This window comes from Podarcis filfolensis, assembly GCF_964270895.1.
Source record: "Podarcis filfolensis genome assembly, chromosome: 10".
Classification (NCBI taxonomy): domain Eukaryota; kingdom Metazoa; phylum Chordata; class Lepidosauria; order Squamata; family Lacertidae; genus Podarcis; species Podarcis filfolensis.
This window is the reverse complement of record NC_139612.1, coordinates 9359447-9378717: the sequence shown is the minus strand read 5'-3', so window position 1 is coordinate 9378717 and position 19271 is coordinate 9359447. Positions and strand designations below refer to the sequence as shown.

General features: G+C 42.5%; 1 protein-coding gene across 10 annotated transcripts in view; it reads right to left on the bottom strand.

The window, feature by feature from the left end:
• Positions 1–19271, bottom strand: part of GRAMD4 (GRAM domain containing 4) — a 113637-nt gene that overhangs the window by 38544 nt on the left and 55822 nt on the right. For all 10 annotated transcript variants that reach the window (XM_083575183.1, XM_083575184.1, XM_083575178.1 and 7 more), the window contains one exon: positions 7666–7786. In XM_083575183.1, coding sequence (XP_083431309.1) covers positions 7666–7786 — 121 coding nt within the window. The remainder of the gene's footprint in view (positions 1–7665; positions 7787–19271) is intronic.

Sequence of the window (19271 nt, the reverse complement as noted above, 5' to 3'; positions counted from 1 at the left end):
CCAAGCAGGGGCTGAACGACAATCTGCTCTGTTAAGAATGTCCTTTCTAACCTCTCTACCTTTTCAAAACCCTAGACTAGCCTTTCCCATCCTGACATCCTTCGGATGCCGCTGGACTCCGACTCCCATCAGACCCAGGCAGCATGGGTCTCTGGGTCAGAGATTATGGGATGTGCAGTCCCAACGACATCTGGGGAGCTAAGGAAGGCTGACCTAGATTCATCAGATGAAGTTAACAAAAATGCAGCTAGCAAGGACATGCAAAATGTAAAATCTCTACCGTAAGTGACAGCAAATTCTGCCAATAAGCTACTGGTGGGTTTACTATTTCTGTCCAAAGAAAGTTCACTATTTCTGTCCAAACAAAAAAAGAGTGGTCACCTTATATCCAAGTTTTTATTTTTATTTTTATTAATACTATTATTATTATTAATTTCATTTCTATACCACTTTGGGATGCGGGTGGCGCTGTGGGTTAAACCACAGAGCCTAGGACTTGCCAATCAGAAGGTTGGCGGTTCGAATCCCCGTGACGGGGTGAGCTCCTGTTGCTCGGTCCCTGCTCCTGCCAACCTAGCAGTTCAAAAACACGTCAAAGTGCAAGTAGATAAATAGGTACCGCTCCGGCGGGAAGGTAAACGGCGTTTCCGTGCGCTGCTCTGGTTCGCCAGAAGCGGCTTAGTCATGCTGGCCACATGACCCGGAAGCTGTATGCCGGCTCCCTCGGCCAGTAAAGCGAGATGAGACCACGACCCCAGAGTCTGCCACGACTGGACCTAATGGTCAGGGGTCCCTTTACCTTTACCTATACCACTTTATATTTTTAAGTTTGTGTATTTGAGGGCACTTACAGTTTCAAGCAGGGCTTTCTTTTCAACCAGAACTTGCCTGAACTCAGTGTCCGGCACTTCTCAGGTCGGTGACATAATAAAGTAATAATCATAAATAAATAATAATAAAAATGTGCACCCCACCACCATTGTAACTATCCAGCCTCCCAAAATTTTGACACCTCCTGCGATGGTTTGAACCCTTTTCGTTTTAACGGTACAAATTCTACAAACACCCTCCATATCCCCTCAAAATCATTTCTCCTGCATATTCCCCATCTTAATGGCACATGTTAATTTATCATTAATAACTATATCCCACACCTCTTTATACAATTCTTCCATTTTATATTCTGCTTGCCCCTTCCACTTCCTAGCTATAATAATTTGTGCAGCCGTCAATAAATCTGTGAGCATGTCCTTAATAGCCTGCGAACTTTGCCATTGCCTTTATAACAGAACAAGGGAGTTCCGGCACCTCATTTTCTAGAAAAACAGCACTGGTTTCAAGGATATTTCAGCCTTTAAATAGGTGCAGAAATAAACTCTGACAGACATGAGTAACCAGAGAAACCACTCCCAAACGTTTTGTGCTAAACACATTTGTGTGCTATAGAAGAGCTGATTTTGCCTGGATTTTGAAAGCAAAGTTGGGTCAAATGCTTGTCAGCTTTAGCACCAGCTAGGTTCTACAAAAGGATATTTAACCGGTAAAGTTTTAGAGTGGAAATAGCAGACTGCACCAGTGTTGCATTATGAAAAGCATGGTTTTTAGTTAGGGCTGGGCGATATATTCATATATCGTCCAAAACCGGTTTGAAGTCCATATCGTGATATCAGATTCATAATTTTTGAACTGGCAATATATCGCGAATCATGGGGTGTGGGTATGTGTGAGCTATGCAAAAATCACGATGTGGGGGAAACCATGAAGCCAGCCAATGCCCCTCCACAGTTTCATCCTTATTTCAGAAATTGTGATATATTGTGATGTTTAGTTGGCGATATATCACAGTGTTGAAAACCAGGTATCGTCCAGCCTTAGGTCAGGGCCTTGTTAGACAGTTTGAGAATAAAGCTCTGGTGAAAACATCAGAATTTTATGGGGGTTTTTGGGGGGCGGGGGTTCAAAACTCTCTGCCAAACTTTTGGCAGACCACCTAAAAAGGAGCTCATGGACCATAATTGGTCTGTGGACCCCCATATGAGAACCTATTCTCATATTTTTAGCCTTGCAGATTGCCTTGCACTAGGTATTATGTAAACAGCCCACAAAAATAACTGAACCAGCATTTGTTTACAAATTATTAACTTGCCTAGGAAATATCGGGATTACACAAAAAAGACCTATTATACTCCCCCCCAAAAAGTACGCAAATTTAGTGCCTTATCTTCCCCTAATCTACATGCCCATGTAGGTTAGGAAGCTAATGGGATGTTAAAAATATCTCATTACAGGACAAATTAATTCTCAGGATGAATTAATTCTCAACAGTAGCCGTTCTACGTGCAACATCAGTGTTTAATGGCCTGCCAGGCTATAAATAAATGAGAGAGAGAAAATCAGCCAGCCAAGGGTCCTGCTGATTAGTGCTGCAAATTGCAAAAAAAAAAAAAAAATGTTGAATTTAAATTATCCTGTTCAGCTAAACTTGCATATGGACAAAAGACAACATAAAAGCAAGAAAGCAATTCGCTGAAAAAGTGAAATAAAAATAAAAATGGATGCTTCATGTGCTTATCCCACTAGCCAGTAAATGGCACTGTTCCTAAACTCACAAGAACCAAAACAAGAATATATATTGCAAATACAAAATGGAAAGGTAAAGGACCCCTGACAGTTAAGTCCAGTCGTGAACGAGTCTGGGGTTGCGGCGCTCATCTTGCTTTACTGGCCGAGGGAGCTGGCGTTTGTCTGCAGCCAGTTTTTCCAGGTCATGTGGCCAGCATGATTAAGCCACTTCTGGCGAACCAGAGCAGCGCACGGAAACGCCATTTACCTTCCCACCGGAGCGGTACCTATTTATCTACTTGCACTTTGATGTGCTTTTGAACTGCTAGGTTGGCAGGAGCAGGGACCGAGCAACAGGAGCTCACCCCGTTGTGGGGATTCGAACTGCCGACCTTCCGATCAGCAAGCCCAAGGCTCAGTGATTTAGACCACAGCACCACACGCGTCCCAATTGCAATTGCCCCAAATGTAACCACAGCTCTGCACTGGCGGCTGCCATCAACCCAACCCCTCCTTTAACTACTGCATTCCAGAATCCAGGCTTTCCAGCTGCAGTATAGAAGAACACTTAGCAATGGTCAGGCAACTGGAAAGCATATTAACATCGGGGAGATATTTTATTGATCTCTCTAAAAGGATGCCCGGGCCACTTAATATTTTAAAAAATATCTGCTCAGCGCACAGCATAAAAACAGCAAACATCTTTAAAGCAAAAGTACAACACATAGCCAGTAAAACAGCACTATAAAAACAGGGCTGTGTGCCGAATTTGGCCAAGGCTTGAGCCATGGCACGTCTACAGGGAAGACCTTGGATGAATGGACAGCTGTGGGTCGCTGCAAGTCCAGCTGGGCTGGACCAGAGTGATCTGCAGCTCTCAGTGAGGGGTATCAGGCAGGAAGAGAGGCAGGCAGGATGCAAAAACTGTGGGATGTAATCCACTGGAGCAGTCAAATACAACCAGGGGGCAGGCAGGTGTGGAGAACTCCCTGGTCCTGAACAGGGTAACTGTGCCCCCTGAAGGTTGGGTGTGCAGCCTGGGAGTCATTTTGGACTCACAGGTGTCCATGGAGGTGCAGGGCAATTCTGTGTCCAGGGCAGCTGTCTACCAGCTCCATCTGATATGCAGGCTGAGACCCTACCTGCCCGCAGACTGTCTTGCCAGAGGGGTGCATGCTCTGGTTGTCTCCTGCTTGGACTACTGCAATGCGCTCTGCGTGGGGCTACCTTTGAAGGTGACCCAGAAACTGTAATTAATCCAGAATGCAGCAGCTAGAGATGGCGACCGGGAGTAGCAGCTGAGACCTCGTAACACCAGTCCTGAAAGACATACGTTGGCTCCCAGTACGTTTCCGGGCACAATTCAAAGTGCTGGTGCTGACTTTTAAAGCCCTAAACGGTCTCGGCCCAGTATACCTGATGGAGTGTCTCCACCCCCATCGTTCAGCCCGCATACTGAGGTCCAGCTCCGAGGGCCTTCTGGCGGTTCCCTCACTGCGAGAAGTGAGATTACAGGGAACCAGGCAGTGGGCCTTCTCGGTAGTGGTGCCCGCCCTGTGGAACACCCTCCCATCAGATGTCAAGGAAATAAACAACTATCTGACTTTTAGAAGACATCAGAAGGCAGCCCTGTTTAGGGAAGTTTTAAATGTTTGATGTTTTACTCTGTTTTTAATCTGTTGGGAGCTGCCCCAGAGTGGCTGGGGAAACCCAGCCAGATGGGCGGGGTATAAATAATAAATTATTATAAAATTATTATTATGGGAGGCAAGTGCTTTCTCGCTCGGACTTGGAAGGTGCAGGGCAAGCAGTCTGCGGCAGAATCACTTACAAACCTCACCCTGCCCTGATATTCTCTCTCACACACACACATTTCTAGACTGCCACATCATAAAACATCAGACCGGTCTACAACAAAGCACTAAAAACTATGCAAATAATAATTAAAAGTGACTGGCTAATTAAACAGCTGCAAAGGCTTGTTGGCGTGGACTTCAAGAGACAACTGAAAGAAAAAGAAAAAAAAAACAAGGATGCCTGCTGAATCTCTGCTGGAACAGGGTTACACAGGACAGTTTTGGTGACACTAAATGCTTACTTTCCAGCTGAAGCTGGTTGGGTCCCTATACAGTGGTACCTCTGGTTACGAACTTAATTCGTTCCAGAGGTCCATTCTTAACCTGAAACCGTTCTTAACCTGAAGCACCACTTTAGCTAATGGGGCCTTCCGCTGCCGCCACTGTGCGATTTCTGCTCTCATCCTGAGGTAAAGTTCTTAACCCGAGGTACTACTTCCTGTAACTTTCTGTAACTTGAAGTGTTTGTAACCCAAGTTGTTTGTAACCCAAGGTGTTTGTAACCCAAGGTACCATTGTAACACAAGGGGCAACCAACAGCACTTCTCCGGATTATATCATGATATATAAGGGAAAGGAAGCTGGAAAGCAACCACTAGCTCATTTGTAAAATGTCTACATTGCCTTTCCAAAGCAAGTCACTCAAGGTTGGCTCTTCAGGAGGGTTGCCTAATGTCCAAAATACTGGAATACTGCCGTTGGAAGCAGTATTTTCTGCAAAAACCTCTAATTTGTTTGTGATTTTGCCAAAAAACACCAAAAAAAAAAAAAAAAAAGCTCAACAGCTTTGGCCAAAAATAAAAGTACAGTGGTACCTCGGGTTACATAGGCTTCAGGTTACAGACGCTTCAGGTTACAGATTCCACTAACCCAGAAATCGTACCTGAACTTTGCTTCAGGATGAGAACAGAAATCATGCGGCAGCAGCGGGAGGCCCCATTAGCTAAAGTGGTACCTCAGGTTAAGAACAGTTTCAGGTTAAGAACGGACCTCCAGAACGAATTCAATTCTTAACCCAAGGTACCACTGTACTATCTTCAGCAGAGGCATGCTAGTGACAGCCTTCTCAGTGGTGGCACCCCCAATTTGGAACTTCCTTCCGTCATATAGCTGGTGCCTACCCTTTTAAGTAAGTTTTAGAAGCCAGCAGAAGACCTGGTTATTCACCCAGGCTTTGAGTGAAATCCAGTGCCAGTACTGATGTTTTTAGTTGCTTGGTATTGCAACTTGCCTGCCTTGTTTTTCAAAATAGTAAGACCATTACTAAAAAGTTTTAGTTGTAACCCACTCCAAAACTGTTCTGCGATGAAGTGCAGGTAATACAGAAATGCATAAAAGGTTGCAAACCATCTTAAATAAAAGCAAAGGAGAGTGCTTATGCATGGCACAAAAAAACAGAGGCTACAGAGCAGGTCTGGGGGACCTGCCCCACCCCCGGATATGGCTAAACTACAAGTCCCATCATCTCTAACCATTGGCCATGCTTGCTGGGTCTGGTGGGGGCTGAATTTCAGCAACATCTGTAGGGCCAAAGATTCCCCTTGCCTGCTACAGCAGAAATACAAAACTTTTCTGTGTTTTTTTCTGTAAAAATCATGCTAAAGAGTTAGGGTCATCTTATACATGGGTAGTGCATAGAGTGGGCGTTTGATTGGTTGCTGCCGAGGCTGTCAGCAGCTATTGTGCATGCTACTGGTTGCTGCTTCAATGGGTGGTGTTGATTGGCTGGTGCTCCGGCAGTTGGGCGGGCGATCTGCAGCTTCTGCCGGCAATGGGACAGACAGGAGTCGGATCTAAACCACAGAGCCTAGGACTTGCTGATCAGAAGGCCGGTGGTTCAAATCCCCGCGACGGGGTGAGCTCCCGTTGCTCAGTCCCTGCTCCTGCCAACCTAGCAGTTCGAAAGCACGTCAAAGTGCAAGTAGATAAACAGGCACCGCTCCGGTGGGAAGGTAAACGGTGTTTCCGTGCGCTGCTCTGGTTCGCCAGAAGCGGCTTAGTCATGCTGGCCACATGACCCGGAAGCTGTATGCCGGCTCCCTCGGCCAATAAAGCGAGATGAGCATCACAACCCCAGAGTCGGCCACGATGGACCTAATGGTCAGGGGTCCCTTTATCTTTACCAGGTGAGCGATTTTTGGCAATCACCCCCAAAAACTCAACAACTCTGGGTAATCCTTTGCAACTCTGTGCTATCTCCGCCCATTTTCTTAAATTTGAGTCCCCAGAAACAGGGGTCGTCCTATACATGGGGTCATCTTATAGACGGGAAAGTATGGTAGCTCCCGTTTGAAAGGAACGCACTGCTAGCAGTAATTACCGTTTGGTTATGCGATAAAACTAGCTCACAACTTGTAAAACGCAGAAGTGACAGAATGCAATTTGCATCAGACAAATGGCTGATCAGACCATTTCAAATCATTTAGACATTTGTTTCGTTGGCAACGTGCCTCCTGCAGCAGATGCTATATCCAGCGCTAGACAATCCCTGAGCATCCTTATAGATAAATCTATGAAACTGATGCTATTGGGCTTGTTTAGTATGTCTTCTTTACATGGACGTGATAGGAGCTCTTGAAAAACGCAAAGAAAAGAATTACTTTCCACTGGGGCAGCCTGTTCTCCCTGTCACATAATATAGGATTCAGCAATGCTTAATATATAAGTTGTCTCACAGGCAGACCAATTCATTAGTCTCTGCTTTTCCTACATAGAGGAAACATGAAACCACCCAAAAACACCATAGACTTCACCTCTCTGGGAAGAGAAGATCTGCCCACCAAATAATAGATTTGAGGCCAATTGTCGCTGCTTAATTAACGGTTAGCAGGCTTTCAATGAGGATGGATTCGGTCTGGTTAACTGTTTGTGTGGCTTCTGACACTACGATGTCCGAAGTCACCCAAATGTCGCTAATAAGGGCAAAAATGCCACTTAGATGGGAGAGAAGGGCAGCACTTTGAGACCCAACCATGAAATAAATGACACAATGCATCTCAGCTGCTGAATATGACCATGAAAATGTTTTTTTAAAATGAAAGAGATCAGATTTCTATACAGCCTTGTATGGATTCTAGAAATGTCACTGCTTCAAAATCACTGAGTACCAAAATGAAGAAATTTCAGGTTTTATTATTCATCATTCCCAGGGCGAAATCACCTAGAGAACAGCCTGGTCTCTTTTTTAAAAAAAAACCCACAACACACACACACACACAGCTGTACTGCACCTTGCAGGTTGCCTTACCTGGTTTTAAGTATTTCATTGACTTTTTGCTCCAGTTCTATCCTTCGTAGACGTTCTTTTTCCAGCTCTTGTTTCAATGTTTCAGCATTCGTTTCTTCTCGCAACTTCCTGAGCTCCTCCTCTGTTAAAAAAGGGAGGAAAGATAAAATAAGGGGATTGTCCTTGATAAAAAGGTAAAGGTAAAGGGACCCCTGACCATTAGGTCCAGTCGTGGCCGACTCTGGGGTTGCGGCGCTCATCTCGCTTTATTGGCCGAGGGAGCCGGCATACAGCTTCCGGGTCATGTGACCAGCATGACTAAGCCGCTTCTGGCGAACCAGAGCAGCGCATGGAAATGCCGTTTACCTTCCCGCCGGAGTGGTACCTATTTATCTACTTGCACTTTGACGTGCTTTCGAACTGCTAGGTTGGCAGGAGCAGGGACCGAGCAACAGGAGCTCACTCCGTCGTGGGGATTCGAACCGCTGACCTTCTGACCAGCAAGCCCTAGGCTCTGTGGTTTAACCCACAGCACCACCCGCGTCCTTGACAGCCAGACTAAAATCAAGCACCAGACCTAGGAACTTAAAAGGCTGAATGGGTTGTTCATGTTCCCCAGGTGTACTCAGGGAGAGGAATAGGCTTGGACAGTGGCAGCAAATACAGTGGTACCTTGGTTCTCAAACGCCTTGGTTCCCAAATGGCAAAAACCCGGAAGTAAGTGTTCCGGTTTTCAAATGTTTTTTGGAAGCCGAACGTCCGATGCAACTGTTGGCTATTGTTTCTAGGGTGCCTGCACCAATCAGAAGCTGCGCCTTAGTTTTTGAACATTTTGGAAGTCAAACAGACTTCCGGAACGGATTAAGGTTGGTGCTTTTGTTTTTGCTCTTTATTCTGCATTTGTTTTTGAGGCTTTTTCAGTTACTTTGTTTTTGTGGCTGTGTGCAACCCAGTTCAGCTACTGATTGATTGTGTGACTGCGGAAATGGATAAAAGCCCCCCATCTAAACAATGACGGATCACCAGTGCAGGTAAGAAATAATAATAATTTAAATTTTTATCATCTGCAATATTGTCTTATTTATTTTATAGTACAGTACATTGATTATTGCTTTCATTTTATGGATCAATGGGCTCGTTGGATAGTAAAATTCAGACTTCTGGAACGGATTAAATTTGAGAAACAAGGTTTAGCCCAAAGATGGAAATTACAAGAATTACCAACAATTGAGGAGTGGCAGATGAAGATGATGGAATATGCAGAAATGGCCAAAATGACTGTGAGGATTCAGAACCAAGGCGATCAGAAATTCCAGAGAGATTGGAGTAAATTTATTGAGTATTTAAGAGATTATTGTAAAAACTTGAAGACACTAGCAGGACTGACATAAATCCTGCAACGTAGGGTAATAATTAGTATCTGACCATAAACAATAGGATTCGATATGTATTAAAGGGCAGAAACTGACATTAGAAAGGCGTGCATAACTTATGAGGAAACAGAAAACCGGTTGGAGGGAGGGAGGGAGGTTATGAGCTCAGTGGAGCAAATGCATTTGATTGATTATTGTAATGTTGTTATGTTTTATTAATGAAAATAATAAAAATTATATTTTTTAAAAAAGTTTGAGAACCAAGGTAGTACTGTAGTATTATATGGGTCATACTTGTGAAGTGAATATTCCTTCACATCTCATAGATAGCTTGCATGCACCCAGCAAAGAATACGATTGGTAATGCAAAGCTCATTCTACAGTAAATGCCTTTGCCACTCTAAAGCCGTGCGCACAGGATTTTTTGTTTTTGCTTTTTGCTTTTTTCTAGGAAGGAAAATGCTTCTGACAATACTGGCTTACTAATAATGCAAGCTATTATTGCTTTTAAAGGTCTAGCCCACCGGATTAACATAGTGCAGTGCTCACGCTAGGTTTATGAAAGGCTTCTTTTGTCCATTTGCCTTCATTTTATTTTTAATGACCTTTTAAGAATTGTTTGCACAGTCACTCAAACTAATGCAGGTGGGTGGGAAATGAAACAGCGGGCGGGGGGCGGGGAATGGAAGATAACTTTGAGTCATCCAAGGGTTTGTACACTCTGGTTTTTAAGGTAATTATTCTGATACCATGCTGGCCTCAAAAGCTTTCCTCATTGTTCTGTGGAGGAAGATCTTAAAAAAACCTCACAAAAAACACCAGAGGAAAGATGCAACATCAGGTGATTTTTATGCTACCGTATACTGTGTACCTAATTTGTTTATTATAGCTACTTTATTTATTAAATTTGTAGACTACCCTTCATCTGAGAACCACAGGGTGGTTTACAATATAAAAACACAAAAATGTGTAACGTAGTAAGAAGCCAAAACAATACACACACCCAGTTTGAAAGATTGTTTAATTAATCAAAGCACTGGGAGAAGAGGAATATTTGTGCCTGGTGCCTAAAGATATGTAATGAAGTCTCCCTGGGGAGAAAATTCTAGAAGGCATCACAGAAAAGGCATCGCTCTCTTGTTGCTACCCTCCAGACTGTTCATGGAGGAAACACCTGAAGAAAGGTCTCAGGTGATTATATCTCAATTCTTCAGCGAGATCTGGAAAGGAGATATTCTACTGAATACTTGAACTTCTTCAAGCTTCTTGTTGGGTTTCTGATAACTGGAGATTTTCCACACCTTTGATAGCTTTTCCTCCACCATTCTAGTTCCAGATACTTTATAACACTGGAACATATCCTACAAATATGGTTTTTACCCCGGTTCTTCTTGCATTGGTACTGTATTTTACTTTAAATGTTGCATCGTTGCTCCTGAATTTCAGAAGATCATACACGGAAGCTAGATTTGTGTGACATCTAACGTGCAGATTTGCGATACTTAAATATTCTTATATATTCCAAATGATAAGATTTAGTCTGAATGTCAAGGGGTGTCCACAATCTCTTCTCTCCAAACGGGTCACCACTTTCTGCCCTGATGGATCTGGAGTAATGCTTGAAACTGAAAATAATAGCAACCCCCTTGGTCGCCCACAGAATTTCATGTGCTCGCTCTTCCTTAAACCATAGCATGGGCTAAGCAGTTGCACACATACAGAGCTCTTTCTGAAACACTTAAGGCAACATTTCAGAAAGAGGCACCCACATGGCTGTGATGGGAAGAGAGGAAACACTTGTCTTTTGCGCTTAATGTATCTGTGATGAGTAAAACTCAGTGTTTCAACTCCTCCAAACGTGCGCCTTCCCCTTCTTGCAATCTGTGAGGTCAGAAGTGTTTAGAAAACAGTAAAAAGCCCCTTCCTTCCTTTAATTTTCTGACCTTTTTACACTAGTACAATGGTACCTTGGTTCTCAAACTTAAACAGTTCCAGAAGTCCATTCCAAAACCAAAGCGTTCCAAAACCAAGGCGCACTTTCCCACAGAATGTAATGCAAAATGGGTTAATCTGCTCCAGGCTTTTAAAAACAACCCCTAAAACAGCAAATTAACATGAATTGTACTATGTAATGAGACCACTAATCCATAAAATGAAAGCAATAAACAATGTACTGAAGTCACACAATCAATCAATCAGTAGCTGAACTGGGTTCCACAGACACACACAAAGCCGCAAAAATGCAAAACAAATAGCAGAAACAGACAGACCTCAGAGTAACACTCAAAACGGAAGCGTAGCACTCAAAACAGAAGTGTGGCACTCAAAACGGAGCATGTTCAGCTTCCGAAAAAAGTTCACAAACCAGAACACTTACTTCCAGGTTTGCAATGTTTGGGTTCCAAGTTGTTCAAGGCATTTGAGAACTGAGGTACCACTGTACTGAAGTGTATTACATTTCAGATAGAGAAGACAACCAGAAGCACTTTGCATGATCTGTTTCCCCCCCAAGCAACATCAACACAGAACTGTGCAAATCAACTTTCTCGACCCAGATGCCTTCCAGATGTTGTTGGACTATGGCTTCCTTTATTCCTGACCAAGTTGGTTGTGGAAGGCCTCCCTGGAAGACCAGACATTGGAGACAAACAGAACCATTATCACCATACTTTCTTTGTGAGCTGACAGTAGGCATCTCGTTGCCCTTCACCGGGAACAGAATGATGGAGCGTTGGGCAATTGGCCTGACGTAGGAGAGCTTATCCATTCAAACCTATCCATTCTGAAAGAAATCAGCCCTGAGTGCTCACTGGAAGGACAGATCCTGAAGCTGAGGCTCCAATACTTTGGCCACCTCATGAGAAGAGAAGACTCCCTGGAAAAGACCCTAATGCTGGGAAAGATTGAGGGCACAAGGAGAAGGGGACGACAGAGGACGAGATGGTTGGTCAGTGTTCTCGAAGCTACCAACATGAGTTTGACCCAACTGTGTGCTCTGGTCCATGGGGTTGTAGGAGTGCAAATATCCAGAGTGTGGGGTCAGGTGGGATTACTATGAGGAATTATAAAATATGCATCAAGCCATTGTGTCTACAAAGAAAAAACAAAAAAAAAATTCCTTCCAGTAGCACCTTAAAGACCAACTAAGTTAGTTCTTGGTATGAGCTTTCGTGTGCATGCACACTTCTTCAGATGCACACGAAAGCTCATACCAAGAACTAACTTAGTTGGTCTTTAAGGTGCTACTGGAAGGAAAAAAATTTTTTGTTTTGACTATGGCAGACCAACACGGCTACCTATCTGTAACTGTCTACAAAGAATGCATTGTGTTGACTGGGTTTGATACATTGACAATAATTTCTGATCAAATCCCACAACCCTCTGCATCTCTGGCCATTTCCTCTACTGCCCATCTCTCTTGCCTGACAAGTCATGTACACAGCCCAGTTGCTTCACCAGGCAGGCTCCTGGGTCATCAAAGACAGTGGGCAGTTTATTTGATGTAGCTTTCTGTTATGTTAATCTTAGGATGTTAATCTTAGGGCCAGGAAACAGATCTCACATGAAGGTGATAATGATCGCTGTCCTCCTGGCCATCCTCCTTATCATGTATATTGCTTGTTTATCACCTCCTGGGTTGCCAAATGCTCTCCTTTGTAGTTCTGTTCTTTGTTTACCCCGTGCTTAATTAGTTTTGGTAGTTTAACTTTCTCCCCACATGGGGTCTGTTGAAATGCTCAGAAGAAATCTGATTGGTTCTTATGAACACTCTGTAAAAAGTCCTTTTGTGAATAAAACGACCTGGGCCGAGGGGTAGAGAGGCAGACATTATTATACGCACCCTTCCCAGAGTCTTGCTGGTTCAAGCCTCTGTGTGTATTCTTATTAATCAGAGTTCAATCCTTCCTTTACTTTGGGAACACCTCATGGGGTCACGAAGAGTCGGACACGACTAAATGACTAAACAACAACAAATGAAATAGCTGTACATTGCGTCCTACACAAGCTGGAGCAGAAACTTCATACCTGTGCAATGTTCTGACCAGAATTAAAGATGACAGGATAATTAGCCGTCCACAAACTAATTGAGAGTCGAACCCATAAGCTTAAATTGAGAGTCACCAAAGCAGAACAGCCGGTATGCTATGCTTGCAGAGGCCAAGTTAAATAATGAGGCCACTGGCAAGTTTAATGCCGTCAGCTGGCTGCGCGGATCAATGCTACTATTTCACTGTGTAAACACAAGACAGAAATAGCTTTCCTAAGCCCGTGTTAATTATGGCAAATCTCTTTAGAGGCTCTTTCCAAAATAGTATTTTGCATCAAGAGTATTGTATAATTGGTAGAGCTGACTGATCAAACCTCACACCGTCCGACTCGTGGGCAGAGCCTTCGCCTGTAATCAACGAAGCATTTGCTACTTTTGATAATGCCATTTACATTCAGAACTTGTAAATGGACATAAGATGATTTCTCGTATATGCACCGGCAAACCATAATTTAGCACGAAACCAAAAAAATGAGCCTATCCTTCCCACCTCATCTGGCATGACAATGAAAAGGAGCTTAGAAGCACTTAAAAAACAATAATTTTATTTATGATTCTCAATTTTATACATTTCAATAATTTTACAATAATTTTAACATTTCAAAACTTGGCTCTCTTCCCCCTCTTTCTGCGGTTCCTTAAATTTATTTTTAATATCTCTGCATATCCAAATTAACTTAATTTGCTCAGTTATCCATCTACTTTAAATATAGGTAAAGGTAAGGTACCCCTGACCGCTTGGTCCAGTTGCGGACGACTCTGGGGTTGCGTGCTCATCTCGCTCTATAGGCCAAGGGAGCCGGTGTTTTTTCACAGACAGTTTTTCTGGGTCAAGTGGCCAGCATGACGAAACCAGAGCAGCGCACGGAAACGCCATTTACCTTCCCGCTGGAGCGGTACCTATTTATCTACTTGCACTTGGACGTGCTTTCAAACTGCTAGGTTGGCAGGAGCTGGGACCGAGCAACGGGAGCTCACCCCGCCGCGGGGATTTGAACTGCTGACCTTCAGATCGGCAAGCCCTAGGCTCTGTGGTTTAGACCACAGCGCCACCTATGTCCCTCACTTTAAATACATACTCTTATAAAACTGCAGGCTATTACAATAATCCTGCCAATATCAGTTTACAGTTTATTTGTAAATATTCAATAAACCATTTCCATTCTTTTATTTAAAAAAATGTTATCTTGATTTCTTATGTTTCTGGTAAGTTTTGCCATTTCTGCATTTCCATAAGTTTTTGCATCCATTCTTCTTTTGCTGTGACTACTACTTCTTTCCATTTTTGGGCAAGTAGCATTCTTGCCGCTGTAGTCGCATATGTGAATAAATTTCTATACAGTTTGGTTAGTTCTGTCCCTGTAATTCCCAAAAGGACTTGCTTCCTTTTTAGACTAACAGCAGACAAACAATGGTTTGTATATGAAAAGAATCCATATAGAAACCATAATTAAGCTTGCTTGTTTTCACTAGCAATGGTTATGATTCTCATAATGCTAAACTCTGATTTACTGCAACGGTAGGGAACTGTGAATATAGTCAACCTGTTCATGGTGACGAGCAATTAATTTCCAGTTCCGTGTCGGTTCTTTTTTTTCTTTTTTATTAGTTTTTATTTTTATTAGTTTTTCACAGTTACATCTTTACAAATAAAAACAAATACCTTTTCACAAACCTTCTCTTTGAGTTTCTTTAAATCCCTGTACTTCCCTCCACACCCACTTCTGGTACCTTATATTAACCAATTTCTTCCACATATCCGTTCTTAAGCTTTTTCCATTATTTCCCTTAATTTTATCTAATTTTCTACTAGTTGCAAGTATATACCTAAAAGCCTGCCAATGTATCAACGTGTTTACAGTATTACAGTTTACAGTATTTTTTTGTATTTTTTAAAAAAAGATTTTTATTAAGGTTTTACAAAAAGAAGAAAGTTACAGAGTAACTTTTTTCTATGTATTTTTGTACTTTTTGTATTTTTCCTTTCTTTTTTTTCCTTTCTTTTTTTTTACTCTGTAACTTTCTTCTTTTTGTAAAACCTTAATAAAAATCTTTTAAAAAAAATACAAAGTACAGAAAAAATAAATAGAAAATAGTTAAAAACCAATCAATCTTTTCATATCTTAAATTTCGTTTACTTATTTCCCCGACCTCCTCACACCTCCCTTTTTTGTATTCCCGTTCACATGGTTAATTCAGCAAATCCTTACCCTCTTTCTTTTTATCTTAATTCTATATCTCAACTTATTATAACTTTATATTTTCATCCAAACAGTTTACAGTATTTTTGCACATAAACAATAAACGATTCCCACTCTTTTTAAAATTTCTCATTATCATAGTCTCTGAGCTTTGCCGTTAATTTTGCTATTTCTGCAAAGTCCATTAGCTTGACCTTCCATCATGTAGGTTCTTAGCCTTACAATGAGAAGTTGGGAGGGGAGTCAGAAGGGGTTCTAGTCGTACCTTGAAAGTCGAACAGAATCCATTCTGGAAGTCCATTTGACCCAAAACGTTCGGAAACCAAAGCACAGCTTCTGATTGGCTGCAGGAGTTTCCAGCACGCTGGACATTCGGCTTCCAAAAATAATTCGAAAACCGGAACACTCACTTCCGGCTTTCGATCATTCGGGAGCCAATTTGTTTGGGAGCCAAGGCGTTTGAGATCCAAGGTACGACTGTATATGTTTCTGTTTTTAATTCCTTTGTTTATGTAAAATAGAAACGCAAAAATAAAATTTATATCTATATCAAAAAATTAACCTTGCAATGAGAAGGGGGTGAATGGACAGGCAGGACAGCCAGCACAGCAACAGAGAAGCTTAGCATATATGGGGCAGAAATCTGCTGCTACAGTGGTGCCCCGCAAGACGAATGCCTCGCAAGACGGAAAACTCGCTAGATGAAAGGGTTTTCCGTTTTTTGAACTGCTTCGCAAGACGAATTTCCCTATGGGCTTGCTTCGCAAGACGAAAACGTCTTGCAAGTTTGTTTCCTTTTTCTTAACACCGTTAATACAGTTGCGACTTGACTTCGAGGAGCAACTCATAGAACGCAGTGTACATAGTAGCCTTTTTTGAGGTTTTTAAAGACTTTGGTGATTTTTGAAGCTTTTCCAAAACTTCTTTTGCAGCCATTTGGTAAGTTAAGCTTTTAAAACTTTTTGGGGGGGGGTTGGATTTTGGGTTGGGGTGTTTGCAATTCAAGGACTTGGTGTTGGGGAGGGGTTTGCAAGAATCTGGAAGCTTGTGTGTTTTTTTCCTGCATTTTTATGATTTTCTGTGAGCATTGGGCCACTCTGCTGTTTTTTAAAAAAATTATGGGTTTGAATTTTGAAATGCTCTTTACAGTATGTGTGACTTTAAAGAGCACTTAATAAACTCTTGTTGTACCAAATTTGGCTTTGTTTGGACTTTTTTTGACCATAGGAACGCATTAATTGATTTTCAATGCATTCCTATGGGATTTCGTGCTTCGCAAGACGAAAAATTCGCTAGATGAAAAAATTCACGGAATGAATTAATTTTGTCTTGCGAGGCACCACTGTATTGTGATGCTTCGAGATGAACTGGGGCATACTCAAAGAAAAATCCAGTATGCCAACCACTGTACAGGGAACAGTTTTATTTATAATAATTATAATAATCATAATTTATTACTTATACCCCGCCCATCTGGCCGGGCCTCCCCAGCCACTCTGGGCAGCTTCCAACAGAACATTAAAAACACAACCAAACATCAAACATTAAAAACTTCCCTAAACCTGCTAAAACTTCCCTATTTAGCATTCCTGCTCCTGTTTCAGGATGTGTCATGATGCATTACTGGGTTGAATTTTGCGTTAGGTCCGAGGAATACAATGGTCTCAAATGAACCACCAACTTTTCTACGGCCCTCAAGTGAAAATTCCCATGAAGCAAAGAGCAAGGCATCCTCTGGGAGTTTAACAGGACTCCGCATGGCGAGATGCCAAGCATTAGAGAGCCAAAAAAGTTAATGTAGGTCAGCACAGCCTGTATCATTATGATTGGTCTGTTCGAGACACTTAGCCTGTTTAACCAATCCATTGGAGAGCGGCACAGTAGATGTTAGCAAAGCCATCCAGGAGTCAGCTGAAACAAAGGGAATTTTGAACAAATAAAATGTAATTGGACAGGACTGAAAAAACGTGCTTACCAAGGGTTGAGGGGTTGCGGTGGGGAGATCAGATTTGTATGCCGAAGGAGGATGGAAAATTTATGAAGGTTATGTTATTTATTTGTTTGTAGGATGATACATCCCCTCCTTTTGGCTTAAAAGGAGACCTTGTGGCAGTTCACATAATAAGTGTGTGTGTGTGTGTGTGTGTATCTTAACCTGAAACCGTTCTTAACCTGAAGCGCACTTTCGCTAATGGGGCCTCCTGCTGCCACCATCGTGCGATTTCTGTTCACATTCTGAGGTAAAGTTCTTAACCCAAGGTACTACTTCCGGGTTAGCGGAGTCTGTAACCCGAGGTGTTTGTAACCCGAGGTACCACTCTGTGTGTGTGTGTGTGTGTGTGTGTGTGTGTGTCGCAGGTGGCACTGTGGTGTAAACCACTGAGCCTTGGGCTTGCCAATCGGAAGGTCAGCGGTTCGGATCCCCGCGACGAAGTGAGTTCCCGTTGTTCGGTCCCAGCTCCTGCAAACCTAGCAGTTCGAAAGCACATCAAAGTGCAAGTAGATAAATAGGTACCACTCCGGCGGGAAGGTAAACGGTGTTTCTGTGCGCTGCTCTGGTTTCGCCAGAAGCGGCTTAGTTATGCTGGCCACATGACCCGGAAAAACTGTCTGCGGACAAACATCGGCTCCCTCGCCAGTAAAGCGAGATGAGCGCTGCAACCTCAGACTAGGGGGTCTGGACTTAACTGTCAGGCATCCTTTACCATGTGTGTAACCTACACATAACCTACAGTAAAAATCAGCATAAAGGAAAAGTGTTTTACTAATATTAACATGGCTGGATTTTTTAGTAATAAAAAGGTAACATTTTGGTAATATTATTATTGATATTATTTACAACAACAACAACAACATGTTGATATTATTTACACTTTAGAGATCTTAAAAAACACACAAATGCTAGAGATTGCTTAGCACGCCTTCTTAGGCAGGAAACTCAATGAAAGTGCAGCCACTGAGAATGTCCTCTAGAAAGATGGCGACGAGAACTGCACTTTCAGCACTGGGGAATTTCTCCAAGAAGATCAAATCGGAGCTAACCGAAGACCCCCTAACAGATCAGACTCTCCTAAATGACACAGAAAAATGTGGCCTTTCCCTACCTCTCAGGAGACACCCATGTCCCTTGTCCTACAATCTTCACACCGAAGGTCAGAGTACAAATTTCTTCAGCAACCTGTCCCAGCTGCTACACTTATAACATATGCAAATGGCAATCCCACTTAAAGAGGCGGCTTTTTTTGGCAGGTTGCCTCTTCACACTCCAGGAATAACACAGATTACGACCACCACACACAAAAAACAGCAAGGACGATCCAAGGCTCCCGACGCAGAGCCTTTCCCATGTCATTCTGCTCGCATGCAGATGGACAGGTGGAAAAGCACTAAAATGTTTATATGGGCAGACTCCCCGCTAACTGCCATTCTCCTCCCTCAACCGCAGTTGCCAACTCATCAGTGCCAACATTAACCACAGTCTCCTGAAAGCCAAGACCTGAAATGGAGTTTGAACTGGGTTTTGTAGCTACGGGAGGGCTGCCTGGGTGGCAATCTTGCATATACCATGTGGAGTTTGGGGGCAGGGACAAAGGGCAAGACGAATTGCCAATTTCCCTCTTTCACGGGAAGGCTCAAACACATAAGAAAATGCAAGGTGCTGAGGTATGTGGATTATTATTTTTTTCCAAATTTCTTTATTATTCCTAAACCAAAGAGAATTACAAACAATCAATTCAGAATCCATATTCGTTTTCTAACATAAACCTATTACATAAATTACCTGAATTAAAATATACCTAATTCCTCTAAACTTCCCTTTGCTGTATATAAATATAACACGATTAGAAAATGTATATTATAAGTGATATTATAAATTCCAATATACCCTCCACTCGCCTTCACCCATGTGTGATCCCAATTTTTTACTTCTTCCATCTTGTGTTGTTATAGTTTAATAATCGTTCAATTAATTCTGTTGTTATTTTCTTACTTAGCCCTGCATGT